Genomic DNA, 22365 nt, shown 5'->3' with positions numbered 1-22365 from the left:
ACAGCTCCCTTAATTGTGCTAGTGTTGTCTATTTTAGGATGGATACAAAGCAGCTAAGAGAGATGTCTTTTCTTAAAGAAAGGACAATATTGTTCCCTGGAATACGATACAGCTTTTTTAAAGGACGTACAGTCACTGATATGATGAAGAAGCAGAAGACACCTGCATTTTATACAAGTCATTTTTTAATGACCACCTAATAACGAAACTATCGCTGGTGTGAGTGAAACAGGAACAAATCTAGATCCATCTGCGCCCTGTTTGTGTCGCTTTTCCACTGAACACCTTCCTGGATCGTTCCTTTTTAATAATGTCACAGCGCCATCTACCAGGCTTTCAGAAGTACTGCAGCTTGAGGAGTCTTGTCCCATTCCTGGGTTTCTTTAATTGAAAATTCATGCCGAATAAATACAATATAGCACACACACACACACACACACACGCATGTGTGCACACATGCACGCACACACACACACACACGTGTGCACACATGCACACACACACACACACATGTGTGCACACATGCACACACACACATACACACACACACACGCATGTGTGCACACATGCACACACACACACACGCATGTGTGCACACATGCACACACACACACACACACACACAAAAGGAGCGTCCCATCTAAAAAAATATCTAAAAATCCACCCAGTATTCAGGAATACAATCATTTAATGGTACAGGAGGACGGTTGGCTGAAAAAAGGAATACAGCAACAAATTATCAGTAGGCGAAAAAGAGCCATAAATAAAACTTTATTCTTTCGATTCATTCACAGGCTAGCGGGTGCCACGTCTCAACACAGCACCTAACTTTTCATTCACTTGCAGTCACTAAAAAGACCCAGTCGAGATAGAAAGCTATTGAGAAATCCAGGTGTTTAAATAAAAGCATGATAATACTGTAACTGATGAGTTGGCAAAACAACGTACTCTTTCCTTACAACTGTACACAACCCCCCCACCCCCCAAAAAAAAACCCACCCTGGAAGCTGTACCTTCCTCAGTTTAAACAAAGCCTGCACACCATGCACTGAGCTCCAATCACTGCAGCCTTGCTTTACACTGTAGTCCTTTATCTCTGTTGCAGTTGCTTAAAAACAATAAGAATCAATCATCATCACCACCACCATCATACTATTAAAACCCATAGCAGCAAAAAAAAAAAAGCAAACCGCGCGGCAGGAAGGTGTGTGTTACAACAGAAGTGTGTGTGCTGGGGACGGGGCAGGGCGGGGCGGGGAGGACAGTACTGCTCATCTCCCGTCCGCGGGACTGCAGCTGAGAGACGGGGCGGGGCGGGGAGGACAGGGCTGCTCATCTCCCGTCCGCGGGACTACGGCTAAGAGACGGGGTGGGGCGGGGAGGACAGTGCTGCTCATCTCCCGTCCGCGGGACTGCGGCTGAGAGACGGGGCGGGGAGGAGAGGACAGTGCTGCTCATCTCCCGTCCGCGGGACTGCGGCTGAGAGACGGGGTGGGGCGGGGAGGACAGTGCTGCTCATCTCCCGTCTGCGGGACTGCAGCTGAGAGATGGGGCGGGGCGGGGAGGAGAGGACAGTGCTGCTCATCTCCCGTCCGCGGGACTGCGGCTGAGAGACGGGGCGGGGCGGGGAGGAGAGGACAGTGCTGCTCATCTCCCGTCCGCGGGACTGCGGCTGAGAGACGGGGGGCGGGGCGGGGAGGACAGTGCTGCTCATCTCCCGTCCGCGGGACTGCGGCTGAGAGAGCACACGACTCGGCTGAAGCGCTCACACAGTTCCAGGGTGCAGTAGGAAGGTAGCTTTGGGGGGTCCCGGAAGCTCCTGATCTCGGTGGAGCAGTCAAGCAGCTTGGGAAGGAAGTCCGTCAGCTTCTCCTGCAGCCTCGCTGTAAGAGCAAGCATAGAGATTCAATCACACAGGAAAGATATTCTATAAGAGCAAGCATAGAGATTCAATCACACAGGGAAGATATTCTGTAAGAGCAAGCATAGAGATGCAAGGACACAGGGAAGATATTCTGTAAGAGCAAGCATAGAGATTCAATCACACAGGAAAGATATTCTATAAGAGCAAGCACAGAGATTCAATCACACAGGGAAGATATTCTATAAGAGCAAGCATAGAGATTCAATCACACAGGAAAGATATTCTATAAGAGCAAGCATAGAGATTCAATCACACAGGAAAGATATTCTATAAGAGCAAGCATAGCGATGCAAGGCAACAGGGAAGATGTTCTGTAAGAGCAAGCATAGAGATGCAAGGACCCAGGAAAGATATTCTATAAGAGCAAGCATAGAGATGCAAGGACCCAGGAAAGATATTCTATAAGAGCAAGCATAGAGATGCAAGGCAACAGGGAAAATGTTCTGTAAGAGCAAGCATAGAGATGCAAGGACCCAGGAAAGATATTCTATAAGAGCAAGCATAGAGATGCAAGGACCCAGGAAAGATATTCTATAAGAGCAAGCATAGAGATGCAAGGACACAGGGAAGATATTCTGTAAGAGCAAGCATAGAGATGCAAGGACACAGGGAAGATATTCTATAAGAGCAAGCATAGAGATGCAAGGACACAGGGAAGATATTCTGTAAGAGCAAGCATAGAGATGCAATCACACAGGAAAGATATTCTGTAAGAGCAAGCAAAGAGATGCAAGGACCCAGGAAAGATATTCTATAAGAGCAAGCATAGAGATGCAAGGACACAGGGAAGATATTCTGTAAGAGCAAGCATAGAGATGCAAGGACACAGGGAAGATATTCTATAAGAGCAAGCATAGAGATGCAAGGACCCAGGAAAGATATTCTGTAAGAGCAAGCATAGAGATTCAATTCCATTACTTATTCAATACATTCAGACCTCAACTCCAGCTAACATCTGCAGGTCACAAAACAAGAGAGAATCTAATGTGGGTCCGGTCACTTACCTTCCATTTCCTGACCAAGGTATGAGCACCAGCGGTTCCTCATGTCCTCCACTGCGACGATGTCCTTCTCCTCCATTTCATCGACCAGTAACAGCGGCAGACAAGGAACCACCAGCTCGTTCATGATGTTCAAGCCATTCACCACGTCCTGCTCCTCTCCGGACTCGAAGAGACTGGCAGCATGTTCGTTCAGTTTCTAAAACAAACAAACCAAACAGCATGAACGGGGTTTACTGGAGAACCTGTTTCTTTACTGCATTCCTCCAGCTGCTGCAGTTCAAACGAAGTACAACCCTTAAACAAGAAGTTATTTGTCCTGCTATGAAACTATTGTCCCACACCCTGCTGTACATACACTTCTGACACTGCAGAGGACTAGCTCATTTTACTGCATAGGCTCATCTGTTCATTCAGGGTTTTAAGGATTTCAACAGTTTCCCCAGTGCAATGATGAATGACAGTGTAATGTGAGTCTCTCTTACCAGCAAACACTGTCTCCTGTAATGTGAGTCTCTTACCAGCAGGCACTGTCTCCTGTAATGTGAGTCTCTCTTACCAGCAAGCACTGTCTCCTGTAATGTGAGTCTCTTACCAGCAGGCACTGTCTCCTGTAATGTGAGTCTCTTACCAGCAGGCACTGTCTCCTGTAATGTGAGTCTCTCTTACCAGCAGGCACTGTCTCCTGTAATGTGAGTCTCTCTTACCAGCAAGCACTGTCTCCTGTAAGTGAGTCTCTTACCAGCAGGCACTGTCTCCTGTAATGTGAGTCTCTTACCAGCAGGCACTGTCTCCTGTAATGTGCTATCAGCTCCTCGCTGTGCCCCCGGTAGGACCCTTTCAAGAGCAGCTCCTTATTGTACTGATGGGCGTAGATCAGGTACATCAGGGTCTCTGCGTAACTGAACCAAAACAAAACCAAAGTAAAACTCCAGCAGCATCGGCTGCATCATCCAGCATTACCCCAGACTCATCCGGAACCTGTCATACTTATTATTATTTGTTTATTTAGCAGACACCTTTATCCAAGGCGACTTACAGAGACCAGGGTGTGTGAACTATGCATCAGCTGCAGAGTCACTTACAACTACGTCTCACCCGAAAGACGGAGCACAAGGAGGTTAAGTGAGTTGCTCAGGGTCACACAATGAGTCAGTGGCTGAGGTGGGATTTGAACCGGGGATCTCCTGGTTACAAGCCCTTTTCTTTAACCACTGGACCACACATTCTGAATTAAATGAAGCACACTCCAGAATCCTACTGCACAGCGCATTCAACCACTCCACGTTTTACTGCATGCTTCATTAGCCACAGTGTATAGGCAGCAAGCTCAGGTGTGTCTTCTTAAACTCACAGTAAAACCAGGAATGGACTGCTATGCAACAGGAGTCTTCTTTCCATCCCTGAACTCCCTCGTTTGATGTATTTATTATGCTTCCAAAGCTACGTGTTGTTTTCAGCTGTTTTCAATATTTCACAAATGTGTGAGAATTGCATTGTGAATTGATGCAGGATGTCATCAGAATACATTAGCATCTAAACACAACAGAACCCTGTTTGGCCCAGGGGTTTATTAAGGGCAACGTAAACTTTCTCATTACAAAAGGAAACCCCAAGCTGGCTAGATTACAGCATCAGGGAACGCCAATGAAGCACAAGAGAAGGAAGGGACTGACACTTTTCAACTTGACACTCGACTGAACAGCAGAATAAACTCCAGCCTTCATCATTTTACACTTCAAACTGGAATGCATGGGGGGTTTGTGTTGTCTAAACAGTGCTCTCCAGAGCCCTTTAATTAGTCATTAAAATGACAAATCCCAAGGCAGCAGGTTATTATTATTTCAGCAGGAACCCTTTAGCACAGGAATGTTTCATTTAAATCAGCTTTCAAAGCTTCTCATAAAAACGGGGTCATAAAAAGTATTATTCCCCTGGAGAACAAGATCGTACCAGCTTTAGAGCTTTTAAATAGTAAGAACAAATAACAGAAGTCCTACCATCTCCGGCTGCTGTAATGAAATCAGTCTGGCACATTATGCAGAGGTCTCATGGTTCTGTACTGTACAGGAGTTATACATGTAATACAAATGGACGCAGAGCTAAATACTGATCTGGTTGCACAGCCCCTTTCCTGTTTGTGTTTATTTTATCTGGAGCTCCTAGGTCATCGCTGTGACTCGAAGTTGAAAGGTCGGGCAGCTGATCTCTGAATGGCTAATCCGATACGGAACACTGAAACGCTGCCGTACCTCCTCTTCTGGAACAGTTCCAAACCCGTCAGAAGATAAAAGGTTGTTTCCTGGAAGTTGCGGTAATCCTGGTGCCAAATCTGTAACCCAATGCATGACAGAATTAATAACAGAGGACTTCAAATATCGATGTGCCTGCGTTTCAAACACAATCCGCACCTCATACTCTTCCATATTCACTTCTTCTGGCTTTATGAGTTCCAGTTTAGCACGTGCAACTTCCATAATGCTCTTACATCTGCAAAAGAAAAAAAGACGGCGACATTAAAACGGGTTCACAAAGTACTTGAGTGTCATGAAGCATGCGATCCCGTCTGCAACACGATGAGTTAATATCGTCAGGTGAAGGTTACTGAGGGGACAGCGATCCTGTCTGCAACACGATGAGTTAATATCGTCAGGTGAAGGTCACTGAGGGGACAGCGATCCCGTCTGCAACACGATGAGTTAATATTGTCAGGTGAAGGTCACTGAGGGGACAGCGATCCCGTCTGCAACACGATGAGTTAATATCGTCAGGTCAAGGTCACTGAGGAGAGAGACAGGGCCGGCGTCAAGGGGGTGCAAGTGACGCAACTACCTTTGGGGGGGGCCAGCCCCACTTTAATGAGTAAACGTAAAAATATACAGAGGTGTCATCTAATCTACTGGGATTAGAAAAATATGCCATAGCACAGTAGTATTGGTGGACTGTCAATCAAAACACAAATCCGCAAATCAGAGCTGACAGACTGTCTCTCTGGAGGCGGGACGCAGAGCGAGCGCTCTGGCAATAGGTCAGTGTTCAGGACATGTGATTGCTCTGCTGGCAGATGTAACCAATGGATGGTAAAAATGCAGGATTTAAAAAAGTACATGCTTTTGGGATATTAATTTGTTAAGGGTGTTCATAGTTTTGATGCAGATGTGTTTTTTTTATAGAAATGTTTTCATACTAACTTTTGTACTTGATAACATTAATTTAGAAATCCAATTGATGCCTGTGATTAATACATTTTTGTGACTAATTTGAAGCTTTTAATATGTTTCAATATTAACTAAATCGAGTTATTAATCATTGATTAATCTTGCTACATAATTGATTTATTAAAATGTTTGATTGATCACTGTCTTGTTTAAAGTCATGTTAAAACCCTAACCCTGACCCTAACCCTAAAAAAAAAATAAAAAAGTTTCTGACCGATTCAGATTTTGCTGCTGATGTATTTTTTTCAAAAGGTTTTCTTTAAGTTGTGTTGGAGCTGTGCGGCGCATTTTTTTCTTTCTTTTTTGGGGGGGGGGGAGGGGGGCAGGAGGAGGGGGGGTCACTCTGGGTACAGGTTTCACGATTTCAAAGCAGTTGATTCAGAAAGTCTGTTCTGAGATGCTGTGGAGGAAGAGCGTGCTCCCTGCATGCACTGGAGATGTGCTCAGAAATCCTTGGACTGTAAAACAACAGCTGCTGTTAAGAGCTTTAAATAAAAACATAAATAAAAGGACCTCCCAGAATGAACCCTCAAATTAAACAACTCTAAAATAAAGTGCTTTCAAAGCCGCATTACCGTTGGTCAAAGCCCAGGCTGCGGTGTGCAAACTGCTCCAGTAAGGTTCTCTCCAGGATGCTCTTGGGGGCGTGATTCTGAATGAGATACACGATGACATGCTGCAGCCGGTGGTCAGTCTCAGGGGGCGTGTCCTCCTGAGCGAATCGGAGCAGACGGGCATATTCCATTGTGAAAGCCTGAGCGAAACAAACACATGCTTTAAACACACAGCTTCTCGGGCAGTGTGCCAGCTGGAAGAACCACACTGCATACAGGAACAGAGGCCTTTCAGTTCTCACTTGACATTACTAAACTTACCAATAAGCCACGCGGTAGACTTTTAAAAAGGAATAATGAAAGTGAAAGTCTTAAGAATTTAAACCACCATATTTTAAAGGAATAAAACATACAGAATTGTGCCTCATTATCTACTGTAAAATTATAATAAATCCTGCTGTATGAGGAACGAATTTCACTGTCCTGCCCAAAAGGTTGCCATCACTAGTGGCCGAGTTGGGGTAGTGTCCTGCGGCCACAACATCCTGGTCATAAGATTGGGTCTCCTTAGAGCTCCTTCATTGACGATTCAAAGCCTAAGACAGTGTGCACTTCAGAAGGCTGGGGGTCGCATCAGCTCAACTAGACAGGTCACCCAATCTGTCAAGTCCACGCGGTGCAAACCAGTCCCTGAGCCCCTCAGGAAGGGTCTTCTCAACACGTACTTGAAAACTTCAACCCAGTCTCCAAAAATAAACCCAAACAGAAGCCTGCTTGAACAGGAGACAAGCAGCAGCTTCTCTGTACAAACAGGTGTACAAACTGAAGATGCGCACCAGTAAGAACTATACTGGGAACAAGAGTGGGATCAGCAGGGTCTATTGTTTAACCCCCCCCCCCCCTTTATATAAAAAAAAAAAAAAATGATTTCTATTCTTTATTTTCCATAACTGTGCCTGCATATTTTAAGTGAAGATTAAAATAACCCATCAAAGGTGTAAGGTGCAGAAAAAGATTGCCGTCCCATTGCTGGTCTTGTTTTGCATGGTCAGGTCATTTCCCTCACTGGCCGAGGCAATAAGAAAGGACGTCTTGCTCTGCTGCCGATGAAGGAGAGGAATCTGAGCGAAAGGGCTGCATGTCATCACACACAGCCCTACAGCCAGACCAATCCCTATACAAGAGGGACCTTACCTTCCAGCTCACTTTCCTGTACCCCACTGGAAAAAGAAAAAGAAAAAGGCAAAGGCAAGCGGTCTCGAGAACAGCTCAGAGAAGAAGACGAGGAGTCACAGATGAAGCACCACATGCTGACCGAGTTTGAGATCACAGGGAAGCGTTCCTCTCCAAGAACCATTGTGCTAAGAAATGAATTGCTTTGCAACGGGATTGGAACCACGCGTTCCATCGTTAAACAAGAAGGCGTACAGTTACTGCATAATCGCCAGTATTATTTAATAACCGTGCAATCTAACTGCTGCAGCTTACACAAGGTCTGAAACGGTTTCTGATTGCAGATTACATTAAGTGTTTTTGATTGAATGCATTCATTTTCAAAATAGACAATGCATCAAAATGATGGAACCAAAATGAAGAGCAGCAACACTGGTACATTCGCAGCATTACAGTAGTAAAATCGATCTGGATCTCTATGTCAATTGCATGTGCTACTGTATTGTACCTACGCTTCTTTTAATACCAGGACAGACTCCTCTTCGACTCAACACTGCAGAGAGAGAAGGCAGGCTAAATCTCACACACACTTCCAGGGCCAGAGGGGAATCTCAGTCAAACTCTTGAATTCAGCCCGGACAGGATAGAGAGTGCAGCCTTGTCACATGAGCTCCAGAGGCATACAGACATGCATCTCCATTCACAACGATCGCAAGGCAGGGACAATACCAAACACACAGGCAAGAAAGAAATCAAAGAAAGAAAAAAAGAAACAAGCATGCACAAAAAAAGAAAGCTTTGAGAAATGGAAAAGGAAAGGAGAAGAATGCGAGGTGTACCTTAAAGAAAGCTGCTTCGGGCCCACACCTGTCACACACACTCCTGGTTCTGTCTATGGCCATGAGAATACCCTGCATGGCTGGGGTCAGCATGACCTGCCCAAGGAGGGTGAACGATGTTAAAAATAGAAAACGGGGCTGCACTTCATGTTCTTCACACACAAACGTTTCAAACGTCTTGAACATGCAGTTCTCTGGTCCGTGTTCATTTGAATGACATTACTACAATGCATGCACATCTCTAAGTGACTCCGTGCCCCATAAAGACAAGGCTTTTTCTTTACCTTTCCCTGATCAGTACAGATTTAGATACAAAGAAAATATTTATCTATTGTATGACAATCCACAGTGACACCTACTGGCATTATAGAGAACTCCTACTGTGTGTGTGAAAGAATTCATTAAAATGGACGGTAGATTTTCTTTTTGTTCTCTTTAAAAAAAAAAAAAAAAAAATTTGAATTCCAATTGCATTTTATTTTAAAATTGTTCTAGTTCTACAAACTATTTCTTTGGTTTTAGTTAACTAAAACCACATTTTGTATCTCTTTTTTACATTTCTGTTTTTATCAAATTCTGTATCAGACTGTTTTTAAAAGTAATGGTTTAATTGTGTGACTGTGTGTGTGCGTGCTTGAGTGTGAGTGAGCATGTGTGAGTGAGTGTGTGTCTGTGTGTGTGTGTGTGGTGGTGTCTCTGTGTCTGTGTGTCTCTGTCTGTGTGTGTGTGTGACTGTGTGTCTGAGTGTGTCTGTCTGTGTGCGAGTGTGAGTCTGTGTGCGCGTGAGTGTGAGTGAGCGTGTGTCTGTGTGTCTGTGTGTCTCTGTCTCTGTCTGTGTGTGTGTGTGTGTGAGTGTGTCTCTGTCTCTGTCTGTGTGTGTGTGTGTGAGTGTGAGTCTGTGTGAGCATGTCTCTGTCTGTGTGTGTGTGTGTGTGTGTGTGTGTGTGTGTGTCCTGCTATCTTGGTGAGCCAGCTGTGCAGTGCATTCTCGTGGAAGGAAACGCGTGGAATATTTGGTGTCTGCTGGTGTCATGCGCCAGTTAAGAAACAGAGCAGCTCACACACATAGCGCTGTAGGTACCTCATCATCATAACCCCCCTCCTCTGACTCTATTACAAAGGTGCCTACGTGAGGGATGGCCACCTCTACCACTCGCTGGGAGGCAGGGGGCTTGGCTGGGGCTTCACTCTGCAGAGAGAGACGGCAGGGAGAACAACAATGAATGAAGAAGAGCACAACGGAAACGGGGGAGGCAGCTGTGCAAGAAAGGAAGGAACAAAACCGCTCAAAGTATAAAATAAACACACACTGCTCAATATCTATTTAAAACCGCTTGCTTAGAATAGAAATGTAGAAACAGAAAGTTCAGCAGAGCCGTACAGAGCCAGCCCTGGCTGAAGACTGCGTAAAGTTTCCTTTGACAGAGGGGCTTCAATGCGCACCTACAGAGTTACTTTCAGAGGTGTTCTATTATATTAAGATGAGGCAACAGAGACTGCCACTGCAGAAGAATCCAGACACGGTCTGTCTGGACCCAATGCAACCTGTGACTGGGTGTGCCTGGAGCCAGTATTGTGAGTGGGAGCTTGAACTGCTCTACTATGCAGATTGTGTGCTGTGTGTTCATGCACGGGACCCTCGTGGTCTGGCAGGTAAAGGTGAAGAGCCAAGACATGGGCGATCCGTGACAGTGCATCCTGGAGTGCAGTCACAAGACATGGGCAATCTGTGACAGTGCATCCTGGAGTGCAGTCACAAGACATGGGCAATCTGTGACAGTGCATCCTGGAGTGCAGTCACAAGACATGGGCAATCTGTGACAGTGCATCCTGGAGTGCAGTCACAAGACATGGGCAATCCGTGACAGTGCATCCTGGAGTGCAGTCACAAGACATGGGCAATCCGTGACAGTGCATCCTGGAGTGCAGTCACAAGACATGGGCAATCCGTGACAGTGCATCCTGGAGTGCAGTCACAAGACATGGGCGATCCGTGACAGTGCATCCTGGAGTGCAGTCACAAGACATGGGTGACCCCTGACAGTGCATCCTGGAGTGCAGTCACAAGACATGGGCGATCTGTGACAGTGCATCCTGGAGTGCAGTCACAAGACATGGGCAATCTGTGACAGTGCATCCTGGAGTGCAGTCATAAGACATGGGTGACCCGTGACAGTGCATCCTGGAGTGCAGTCACAAGACATGGGTGACCCGTGACAGCGCATCCTGGAGTGCAGTCACGCCAGCCCCTATCACCACAAAAGCTCCTTCACTGCATCTTAAACACAGCAGTCAAGAAAACCCAATGTGAAGAGCGTGCTCAGCCTCTGATGTTCTTGTATTGCCTACACTGAGGACATTACAAAGAACCCAATTGCGAATCTCTGTATAAAGAACAAGGCTGTTAAAGCTGGTGCCCTGGCTACATTCCATTGGCTGCTCTGATATTTGTCTGACCAATCAGGTAAGTGATGCGTCTGCATTAACCAGAGGCAGGACACTCTTACACTTTCACACCTGCAGAGACTACTGTTCTACCTGTGCAAAACAACCCAACGACCCTGCAGCACTAAAACGTTATGTGTTTTGTGTGCAACACGTTCCAGTGCAGGTGTACATTCTTACTGCCTGCAGGAGCTCCTCTGGACCTCTGTCTTCATGCTCTGCAGCTGCTTTGGCGATGGCTCTTTCCGTGTCCTCCTTCAGGTGCTTGGAGTCGTCCGCGGGTGAAGGCTGTTCCATGTACTCTGGATCCCGAGGTGGGGCTGCAATCAGGAGGGGAAACGATGCCTTCATTAAAACCACTTTCTGTTTCAACAACGTCACCACAATTCAGTGGACGCTCAAACAGAGGAAGAACTGGATAACTTGTGTTTTCTAAAACCTTTTTAAATTCATCATCAGGTTGCCCTTTATGCATCCTGATTTGAAAGTTATCATGAATAATGTGCTGTGCTATAACATGAGAATAATTCCATTCCTGAAGGACAGGAGGAGAGGAGGCCAGTCAGTTCCTAGCAGCTGATTCATCTCACAACTTAAGATGGGTCTAAAAGGATCCCAATGATGCAGAATCAACATGGCTAGGTAACCCATTCCATACCCTCTGGGAGCAGGCTCCTCTACAGTGTTTGCACATGATTCAGTACACAGACCTGCGGCGACTGTGGGGGCAGGCTCCTCTACAGTGTTTGCACATGATTCAGTACACAGACCTGCGGTGACTGTGGGAGCAGGCTCCTCTACAGTGTTTGCACATGATTCAGTACACAGACCTGCGGTGACTGTGGGGGCAGGTTCCTTGGCTGCTGCCTGTGATGCTGTGGCCTCTGCTGCTGCTAAAGCTTCTGCTGCTGCCAGTCTCTCCTGTTGTGCTTTCTTCACTTGCAGGGCGTCCCATTCCTCGATTTCTTTCCCAAACCTCTGGTTGTCCTCCTTCACGTACTCTTTCAAATCTGGGGGTAACTTGTCAAACCCCGTCAGCATCTGACCTGTCTCCTTGTCAAATTCCTCTGCAAAGCAGCCCAGGAAAAAAATAAATATTCAATGACTTTGAATATTCCAATCCCCCTTGGAGTTTGAGAGGCAGTAACAGGGAGATCAATCCCAATAGAGAGGTGAAGCTAGACGTTTCAGCATGTATAAAAACACACGTTAGCAAACAAATACAAGTATTTGTTAAAAATATGATGTTAAAAAACAGACCCCAGTACACCCCCGAAAACCCACACACACAAAGTTTCCAAGGCTGCAAGGCTGCAGTGTACTAATTAAACAAGAGAGTGGCTCTGTTGATACACTACCTCCGATCAGAAAGGGCTTCTTCTCGTCGATGTACATTAGGCAGTAAGCGCTGGCATTCCTGTAACCCCCGAAGGAGTCCCGCACGAGCTCCTCCCAGGAAGACTTTGTAACAGAGATGTCATTGTACTTCATCCACCTCCCCTGGGGCTGGCTGTGGATGTACGCCCAGTAGTGCCCTGCGCTGGCCTGGCCTTCATGCACCAGAACAGCATGCAGCCGATAAGGAACCTGGGGGTTAGACAAGGACATTCACTCAATATAAACTGGAACACACCCACGTCCCCGTACGATATGCATCACGATAAACACCATGGGACATTCACTCAATATAAACTGGAACACACCCACGTCCCATACGATATGCACAGTGAATCGATGCACACTGAAATAAATACACAGTGAATCGATGCATAGTGAATCCACGCACAGTGAATCCACGCACAGTGAATCCACGCACAGTGAATCCACGCACAGTGAATCCACGCACAGTGAATCCATGCACAGTGAATCCACGCACAGTGAATCCATGCACAGTGAATCCATGCACAGTGAATCTATGCACAGTGAATCAATGCACCCCTACTTGTTACTAGGGATGAAACCAGCCTTTTGGATCACGGTTAAGTAATCCTGGGCAGCCTCATTAGAAACACGTGCGATATTTTTTACTTACTTGCATCATAGACTTGTCAGAGTACATCAGTTCAATCGTTCGATGTATTCTTGAAATGCTTCCCTGCAGATCTAACATTAAAAGAAATAAACAGATGCATTGAAAGTGGAGCTTGCAAACCCCAGCAATGTGACGATGTATTAAAGCAGTGTGTGGCAGTGAGTACTGAGGCGCTACCTCGAGTATCCTGCTCCACCTCGCTCCTCCAGCGCTGCAGACACCCCTCCAGCACCCCGAGCTCCTCGTCTGTGATGTGCCGAGGGGCCGGGTGCATCGGCAGGTCCGGGGGGATGCGGGACTGCGTGAACGGCTTGTGAATGACGGACCTCTGCTGAGAGGGGGGAGGAGGAGGAGGGGCCTCCGGTGATGAACATGGAGCGTGTTCTGCTGTGCTGCACGGTTAAGAATACCAAAAAAAAAAAAAAAAGATTCTTAGATTCGTACACATTTTAAGGCTTTTGTATTTTTCCCTGCCATAACACAGTCATTCCGTGTCAAACCAGCCGGTACTGATGAAACATGCTTCAGATCGATCATCTTATATATGTAGGGTTACCATATAACTCCATGTACATGAGGACAGTTCAGGCTTTTCAACTCTCACCCCAATGCATTCTGGTAAGTGTAGTCCTGTGAAAGGTGCCGGAGACAGGTAAAACATACCAGAATGCATTGCTACAGTATGTGAGTTGAAAAGCCTGAACTGTCCCATATGGTTCCTCTATATACATGGAGCCAGGTACTGTAGTTATCTTGAATAGTGAAATAGGGCTCACAGAAGAACAGTTCCCTGCTCTTAATGTGTTTATCATGCTAAAGTTGCAGTGAAGCAGCAGCCATATATAGATTCAATGAAAGGATTTTCACAGTCACACTCCGTGCCTTGGTGCTGCCTGTGAAGCTGTTGTACCACCAGGTGGCGCTGCTAAGTCAATGTCTTCCACTGGCGAGGTACACACTGGCTTACTGGAAGCGAACTCCAATGCATACTGAAGGACATCCGCTAAAGGAAAGCGTTTGGGGCCAGATCCATAGCTCAGGTACCTGCAGAGGGGCAAAATCAAATCAGCCAATAAAAAAACAGCCTTAAAAGCAACGCTGTGTTTACAATGAAACAGGCTTCACGCATCTAAACGTGCTGCAATCCGAGGGACGACAGTGTTTCCCTCTGCAGCACGCAGCTTTGCTTTCTATTACCATCTAGGAATTATAAAAAAAAAGACGTTTCCAATTTAAAAATACTGAAATGTTTTACAACAGAATGGCCAACTTCACACTAACACGGCAACTTAAAAAAAAAAAAAAACTGTCCCGTTTGTGTTCTAGCGTGCGTTTGGCGTTATGTAAAATGACACTGAACAGAACTGTAGTTAGTCCTCCTTCTTGTTACTTTACCTTTCTACCTTAATAAGGGATAGATTGCAGACAAGTGCTTTCATACAGCAGGACATAGGGTTGCATTCAATGTCATCAGAAAGGGGACATGGATTCTGTTAACAAGAAAGCCATGACTTTCACTTGGCTGCCACTTGCCTTGTTCTTATTAGCGCACTATACATCAATAAGTACAGACTAGAATAGCGAGTGCTTCATTCACACATACTGGGGAATAGAGCCCAACACATCCCTCTCCCGTCAATGTGGTTGTTCCCCAGGAGAAAGAAGAGCTCTCTAAAGAGCAAAATAGTATATCTAGATCATGCTCCCTCCAGCTCCCACATCAGCCAATCATTTCAATTTGCCCTCTCTCTCCTGCGAGTTTGTGTTTGGTTTCATTATCTAGATAGATTAAAATCTGAAATCCATTCCCGACAGCAGTGGAAGTACAGTCGTGCGTTTGCGGTCCCCACGGCCGGGTGTTCTGTGCCCCTTCCATTTCAATTGCTCTCAGTGCACTTGGATACCTCTCCAGCCGTTGCTGTAATAATGTAAGGTGCTCTTTGAGCCTCCGGATCTCTTCACGTTTGATGCGTGTTATTTCTCTGTTCTTGTCCATATACCTGGTGAAAAAGGGAAACACTTTAGTCACACCATGCCGCACTCTCGTTCAAGCGGAGCCTTTTCTTTTTCACTTTGGACTGCACCCCCATAGTCCCCTGTTTGAGCTCCTGGAGGTACAACAGGACAATATTTTGATGCTCGGTTCATGTCTGTTTAAGGGTGCCACTTTGTATACAGCAGGTTTCTTAGGTGACTCTGCATGCTGCTAAAGGCACAAGTAAGGCTTTCTGCTAAAAATGTTTAGGAAATGAGCATGTACTGTAGGAGCCAGGCTTTTTCAATGAGTAAAAATACAAGCTTACTCAACCTACCTGTCCATGTACAACACTGAGGGGAACTCCAGTTTGTGGTGTATCTTCTCAGGCCTTCCTAGAGCTTGATTAAACTCGAATCGGGACAGTTCAAATGTGAGCACTGGGGGAAGCTCAGTAAACCAGTGCTGAGAAAAAAAAAAGAGAGAAAAAATGCAATTAGATAACGTCCGTTATCTATAAAAAAATAAATAAACGACAAGATGGTGGTGCGTTCTGTAAACTGACCTCCTGTCCGGACTTTGCAGAGTTTTCCGAGTGTAAAGACTCAATCTCCCCTTCTATCATGGCAGCCTCAAGGCACTCGTGCAGATCTTTGAACCCGTTTACCTGCAAAGGGTACTGGCCAAACATCTCTGTGTTCTCAAACCTCTTACCTGGGAGCACAAAATAAAACACAGATCTTGAACCGGGGGGAGACGATATTAACATGAGAAAGCACACACACACACACAATCTCGTTATCTGCAGGTCAAAAGGAGCAACGCAACAGAAGAGAATTCCATCAAGACACTCATTGAAACATCATTCGGCAGACTGAACACAACGAGGCCAGAGGACAGACAGAGTGCTGTGTGAGAATGTGAAGGGAGTGCAGCACAGTGTTGTGAGGAGAGTGCGCTGTGTGAGAATGTGGAGGGAGTGCAGCACAGTGTTGTGAAGAGAGTGCGCTGTGTGAGAATGTGAAGGGAGTGCAGCACAGTGTTGTGAGGAGAGTGCGCTGTGTGAGAATGTGGAGGGAGTGCAGCACAGTGTTGTGAGGAGAGTGCGCTGTGTGAGAATGTGAAGGGAGTGCAGCACAGTGTTGTGAGGAGAGTGCGCTGTGTGAGAATGTGAAGGGAGTGCAGCACAGTGTTGTGAGGAGAGTGCGCTGTGTGAGAATGTGAAGGGAGTGCAGCACAGTGTTGTGAGGAGAGTGCGCTGTGTGAGAATGTGAAGGGAGTGCAGCACAGTGTTGTGAGGAGAGTGCGCTGTGTGAGAATGTGAAGGGAGTGCAGCACAGTGTTGTGAGGAGAGTGCGCTGTGTGAGAATGTGAAGGGAGTGCAGCACAGTGTTGTGAGGAGAGTGCGCTGTGTGAGAATGTGGAGGGAGTGCAGCACAGAGTTGTGAGGAGAGTGCGCTGTGTGAGAATGTGAAGGGAGTGCAGCACAGTGTTGTGAGGAGAGTGCGCTGTGTGAGAATGTGGAGGGAGTGCAGCACAGTGTTGTGAGGAGAGTGCGCTGTGTGAGAATGTGGAGGGAGTGCAGCACAGTGTTGTGAGGAGAGTGCGCTGTGTGAGAATGTGGAGGGAGTGCAGCACAGTGTTGTGAGGAGAGTGCGCTGTGTGAGAATGTGGAGGGAGTGCAGCACAGTGTTCTGAGGAGGTTGAGTCAGTACTCACTGTGTTCCAAACATCAATAACACATCATATAAATAAATACAAATACTCGTCATACCTTCGTGAACACCCACGGCCAGGAACCTTCCATAGAAAAGCTCCAGCATTGGGTTCTTCGGCTTCTCCCCTTCTCTGCAAATTACACAAGAAACAACAAAACCAGCGTGTGTGAAATGATTAATCCCAACCAAAACACAAAGCAAACTCCTACAGCAAAACACAAACACTGCGATCAAACTGTGAACCAATCTGAAGCTTTACAGAGGAGATGTTGTTGATCTTGTTGTTTTAAATCTCTAGCTCTAGAACAAGTTTTCAGCTCACATTACAACTCAGATTTTACATGAGGTTTGCAATACTCTGACTTCAAAAGCTGCCCATGAATTAGGATAACAGAACACTACATGCACACATGAATAAAATACAGAAACGAGCAGAATACAGTCATTTAATCTTACCTTACTCTGCATTCCACATACGCATGCAAAGGGATTTAAAAACAACACCGCAGCTAAATTCTCATTCTACCATCAGATCATTTGCATCAAAAATAATAAGAGTGCATTGGGTTGTATGGATAGCATTTATTTGTACAGTTTTAATTACAGAACAATTGCACTGCAAAGAACACAGCCTAGTATGTGTCTGTTTTATAGCGATTTGATTGAAGCACCATCCTTAAAATCAGCTTCAGCAGTGCTGCTGGACAGAGTGGGTGGGGTCTGATCTCTCTTTTACAACCCAGGACAGGTGTGTAGGACTCGGGATCGGTGTGGGGGAGGAGGGGGTGGGGTCACAACCCAGGACAGGTGTGCAGGACTCGGGATCGGTGTGGGGGAGGAGGGGGTGGGGTCACAACCCAGGACAGGTGTGCAGGACTCGGGATCGGTGTGGGGGAGGAGGGTCACAACCCAGGACAGGTGTGCAGGACTCGGGATCGGTGTGGGGGAGGAGGGGGTGGGGTCACAAACCAGGACAGGTGTGCAGGACTCGGGATCGGTGTGGGGGAGGAGTGGGTGGGGGGTCACAACCCAGGACAGGTGTGCAGGACTCGGGCTCGGTGTGGGGGAGGAGGGGGTGGGGTCACAACCCAGGACAGGTGTGCAGGACTCGGGATCGGTGTGGGGGAGGAGGGGGTGGGGGGTCACAACCCAGGACAGGTGTGCAGGACTCGGGATCGGTGTGGGGGAGGAGGGGGTGGGGGGTCACAACCCAGGACAGGTGTGCAGGACTCGGGATCGGTGTGGGGGAGGGGGGGGTCACAACCCAGGAGAGGTGTGTGCAGGACTTGGGATCGGTGTGGGTGGGGGGTCAACCAGAAGTGTGCAAGGTCACTTCAGAAGTGGGCTGGACAGAAAACATGATTTATTTGGCCATGTCCACTTTCCATGATGACCCATTTGTGATTTGAATGAAGCCTTCACCTCTCTACTACCCAGCATGACCAGGTGAATGCAGCCTGGGCTCTCAGGGATTCTCCATCTGGTCTGTTCAGTACAGAAAGAACTTGATTGCCTGTCCATGTATAAACCTGGGCTTTTTCCAGTTAGTCTGGCTGCAGTGCTTGTGGTATAAAAACTAAAGAAATGATTAACTAACAGTTTGTACTAATACGCCTTGTGAAAAGCTGCCAGACAGCAGTGTGTATATTCCATTCCTCTGCCCATCTCACCTCTCCTCTTCTGCTTTCATCTGGAAGGCATCCTCTAACCAGTCCAGCAGCTTGTGAGTGAACTCGCTGACATCCTGCTGCGGAAGAAACAAAACATGCAGGAGTGAAACTTGATGAGCTGCACATTCAATATGTGCTCCCCTTTGTAAGAAGGGCCTTTATACCGCAGGGCTGCTTACAAGGCTATGGTCGGGGCTCCCATTTACCCCATAATGTATTGCACTGGCACTGTCCTTCTCATTAGAAAGCAGAACACAAACAGCAGAGTCTCGGAACTATGGCTGACTGCAGCGCTATGAAGGGGGAGTGCTGTATCCACACTGCAGCGTTATGAAGGGGGAGTGCGGTATCCACACTGCAGCGCTATGAAGGGGGAGTGCTGTATCCACACTGCAGCGCTATGAAGGGGGAGTGCTGTATCCACACTGCAGCGCTATGAAGGGGGAGTGCTGTATCCACACTGCAGCGCTATGAAGGGGGAGTGCTGTATCCACACTGCAGCGTTATGAAGGGGGAGTGCTGTATCCACACTGCAGCGCTATGAAGGGGGAGTGCTGTATCCACACTGCAGCGCTATGAAGGGGGAGTGCTGTATCCACACTGCAGCGCTATGAAGGGGGAGTGCTGTATCCACACTGCAGCGCTATGAAGGGGGAGTGCTGTATCCACACTGCAGCTCTATGAAGGGGGAGTGCTGTATCCACACTGCAGCGCTATGAAGGGGGAGTGCTGTATCCACACTGCAGCTCTATGAAGGAGGAGTGCTGTATCCACACTGCAGCGCTATGAAGGGGGAGTGCTGTACCCACACTGCAGCGCTATGAAGGGGGAGTGCTGTATCCAGACTGCAGCGTTATGAAGGGGGAGTGCTGTATCCAGACTGCAGCGTTATGAAGGGGGAGTGCTGTATCCACACTGCAGCGTTATGAAGGGGGAGTGCTGTATCCACACTGCAGCGCTATGAAGGGGGAGTGCTGTATCCACACTGCAGCGCTATGAAGGGGGAGTGCTGTATCCACACTGCAGCGCTATGAAGGGGGAGTGCTGTATCCACACTGCAGCGTTATGAAGGGGGAGTGCTGTATCCACACTGCAGCGCTATGAAGGGGGAGTGCTGTATCCACACTGCAGCGCTATGAAGGGGGAGTGCTGTATCCACACTGCAGCGCTATGAAGGGGGAGTGCTGTATCCACACTGCAGCGCTATGAAGGGGGAGTGCTGTATCCACACTGCAGCTCTATGAAGGGGGAGTGCTGTATCCACACTGCAGCGCTATGAAGGGGGAGTGCTGTATCCACACTGCAGCTCTATGAAGGGGGAGTGCTGTATCCACACTGCAGCGCTATGAAGGGGGAGTGCTGTATCCACACTGCAGCTCTATGAAGGGGGAGTGCTGTATCCACACTGCAGCGCTATGAAGGGGGAGTGCTGTATCCACACTGCAGCTCTATGAAGGGGGAGTGCTGTATCCACACTGCAGCGCTATGAAGGGGGAGTGCTGTATCCACACTGCAGCGCTATGAAGGGGGAGTGCTGTATCCACACTGCAGCGCTATGAAGGGGGAGTGCTGTATCCACACTGCAGCGCTATGAAGGGGGAGTGCTGTATCCACACTGCAGCGCTATGAAGGGGGAGTGCTGTATCCAGACTGCAGCGTTATGAAGGGGGAGTGCTGTATCCATACTGCAGCGTTATGAAGGGGGAGTGCTGTATCCACACTGCAGCGCTATGAAGGGGGAGTGCTGTATTCACACTGCAGCGCTATGAAGGGGGAGTGCTGCATCCACACTGCAGCGTTATGAAGGGGGAGTGCTGTATCCACACTGCAGCGCTATGAAGGGGGAGTGCTGTATCCAGACTGCAGCGTTATGAAGGGGGAGTGCTGCATCCACACTGCAGCGTTATGAAGGGGGAGTGCTGTATCCACACTGCAGCGCTATGAAGGGGGAGTGCTGTATCCACACTGCAGCGCTATGAAGGGGGAGTGCTGTATCCAGACTGCAGCGTTATGAAGGGGGAGTGCTGTATCCAGACTGCAGCGTTATGAAGGGGGAGTGCTGTATACACACTGCAGCGTTATGAAGGGGGAGTGCTGTATCCACACTGCAGCGCTATGAAGGGGGAGTGCTGTATTCACACTGCAGCGCTATGAAGGGGGAGTGCTGCATCCACACTGCAGCGCTATGAAGGGGGAGTGCTGTATCCAGACTGCAGCGCTATGAAGGGGGAGTGCTGTATCCACACTGCAGCTCTATGAAGGGGGAGTGCTGTATCCACACTGCAGCGCTATGAAGGGGGAGTGCTGTATCCAGACTGCAGCGCTATGAAGGGGGAGTGCTGTATCCAGACTGCAGCGCTATGAAGGGGGAGTGCTGTATCCAGACTGCAGCGCTATGAAGGGGGAGTGCTGTATCCAGACTGCAGCGCTATGAAGGGGGAGTGCTGTATCCAGACTGCAGCTCTATGAAGGGGGAGTGCTGTATCCACACTGCAGCGCTATGAAGGGGGAGTGCTGCATCCACACTGCAGCGTTATGAAGGGGGAGTGCTGTATCCACACTGCAGCGCTATGAAGGGGGAGTGCTGTATCCACACTGCAGCGTTATGAAGGAGGAGTGCTGTATCCAGACTGCAGCACTATGAAGGGGGAGTGCTGTATCCACACTGCAGCGTTATGAAGGAGGAGTGCTGTATCCAGACTGCAGCGCTATGAAGGGGGAGTGCTGTATCCACACTGCAGCGTTATGAAGGGGGAGTGCTGTATCCAGACTGCAGCGCTATGAAGGGGGAGTGCTGTATCCACACTGCAGCGCTATGAAGGAGGAGTGCTGTATCCAGACTGCAGCGCTATGAAGGGGGAGTGATGTATCCAGATTGTGAGCCATTGTCGGCGTATGTTCGGATAAAACCGCTGCCAGGATTTACCTGCTGAGAGTCGGTGGCCTTGAAAGCATCTTTGAGGATCTCTACAGCTCTGGAGGGGTCAACGTATTTCCTTTTGGATCCTACCAGGAGTGAGAACACATGCCTCAACTCCTGCATGAATGGTAGATTCCTATGTTCCTAAACACAGAAGAAAAAAGAAGATTACTGGCAATCCACCCAATGAAACCGAAACTCTACAAAAAAACTGAACCTAAACCAAAGGGTGGCTGCAAAACTGAACCGGTTTGTGAAAGCGTTCCTTTGTTTTGCAATCCCTGTCAAGATGACATCACTGCACACACAGCAGCTGCTTACCTTCTGATTGCAAGCTAAATCCTGGGCACAGACCGGAGGCGAGTAATGCAGAACAAGCCTCTGAAACTCCAGGAGGTTAAAAAGGGACTGCAAGGAAAAACACAACAGACACACAGATCAGTCAATACAAGACAACAGAAAGCTACAAAAATGAAAAATGATCAAACTCTCTAACCAGGGTAAACTGTGGTAAATGTACAGTATAAACATGGTAAAGCACGGGAGAAACTGCAACAATACCATGGGACCCTTTTAGAAAGGTCATCTGTGCCAAACAGTTAACTTCAAAACAGAATATATACGTAGTGTGCTGTAGAGCGAGGCCTCGTCTCGGAGGAGACTGCATTTCCCTGCACTCCAGAAACAAGCTCTGCCATTGCTTCAGCAAGAGGGTATTCGACGTGGCTTATTACATCTGAGGAAACTTCTTATGCTGCTACTTATTCAGGTGCCATTAAACGCTAACTGCAGAGAAATGTAACAATCACAGGCTTTCCGTTATTTGCTATTCATTTTAAGATAACAGGGATGGAAATAAGACTCCTTTTGCGTAGCTGTTTCACCCACTCCATGTT

At 47.6% G+C, this 22365-nt stretch overlaps 1 protein-coding gene across 6 annotated transcripts in view; it reads right to left on the bottom strand.

Annotated features, from left to right (window-relative positions):
* Positions 1-736: 736 nt before the first annotated feature.
* Positions 737-22365, bottom strand: part of LOC117406384 (ubiquitin carboxyl-terminal hydrolase 25) — a 29909-nt gene continuing 8280 nt past the window's right edge. For 2 of the 6 annotated variants that reach the window (XM_059027924.1, XM_059027929.1), the window contains 21 exons: positions 21791-21877; positions 21476-21613; positions 18550-18626; positions 16936-17009; positions 15727-15875; positions 15499-15626; positions 15091-15186; positions 14069-14230; positions 13364-13578; positions 13187-13257; positions 12513-12741; positions 11985-12221; positions 11335-11474; positions 9791-9898; positions 8710-8805; positions 6719-6897; positions 5337-5415; positions 5178-5257; positions 3704-3827; positions 2929-3124; positions 737-1883 (listed from right to left, as the gene is read on the bottom strand). In XM_059027924.1, the coding sequence (XP_058883907.1) occupies positions 1711-1883; positions 2929-3124; positions 3704-3827; positions 5178-5257; positions 5337-5415; positions 6719-6897; positions 8710-8805; positions 9791-9898; positions 11335-11474; positions 11985-12221; positions 12513-12741; positions 13187-13257; positions 13364-13578; positions 14069-14230; positions 15091-15186; positions 15499-15626; positions 15727-15875; positions 16936-17009; positions 18550-18626; positions 21476-21613; positions 21791-21877 (2838 nt within the window). In that variant the 3' untranslated portion in view covers positions 737-1710. The remainder of the gene's footprint in view (positions 1884-2928; positions 3125-3703; positions 3828-5177; positions 5258-5336; positions 5416-6718; positions 6898-8709; positions 8806-9790; positions 9899-11334; positions 11475-11984; positions 12222-12512; positions 12742-13186; positions 13258-13363; positions 13579-14068; positions 14231-15090; positions 15187-15498; positions 15627-15726; positions 15876-16935; positions 17010-18549; positions 18627-21475; positions 21614-21790; positions 21878-22365) is intronic. The other 4 variants (XM_059027926.1, XM_059027925.1, XM_059027927.1 and 1 more) reach the window with 4 other exon arrangements.

The sequence above is a fragment of the Acipenser ruthenus genome, chromosome 8, assembly GCF_902713425.1.
Source record: "Acipenser ruthenus chromosome 8, fAciRut3.2 maternal haplotype, whole genome shotgun sequence".
NCBI classification, from domain to species: Eukaryota; Metazoa; Chordata; class Actinopteri; order Acipenseriformes; family Acipenseridae; genus Acipenser; species Acipenser ruthenus.
The sequence above is the reverse complement of the archived record's forward strand: the minus strand, read 5'-3'. Positions and strand labels throughout refer to the sequence as shown.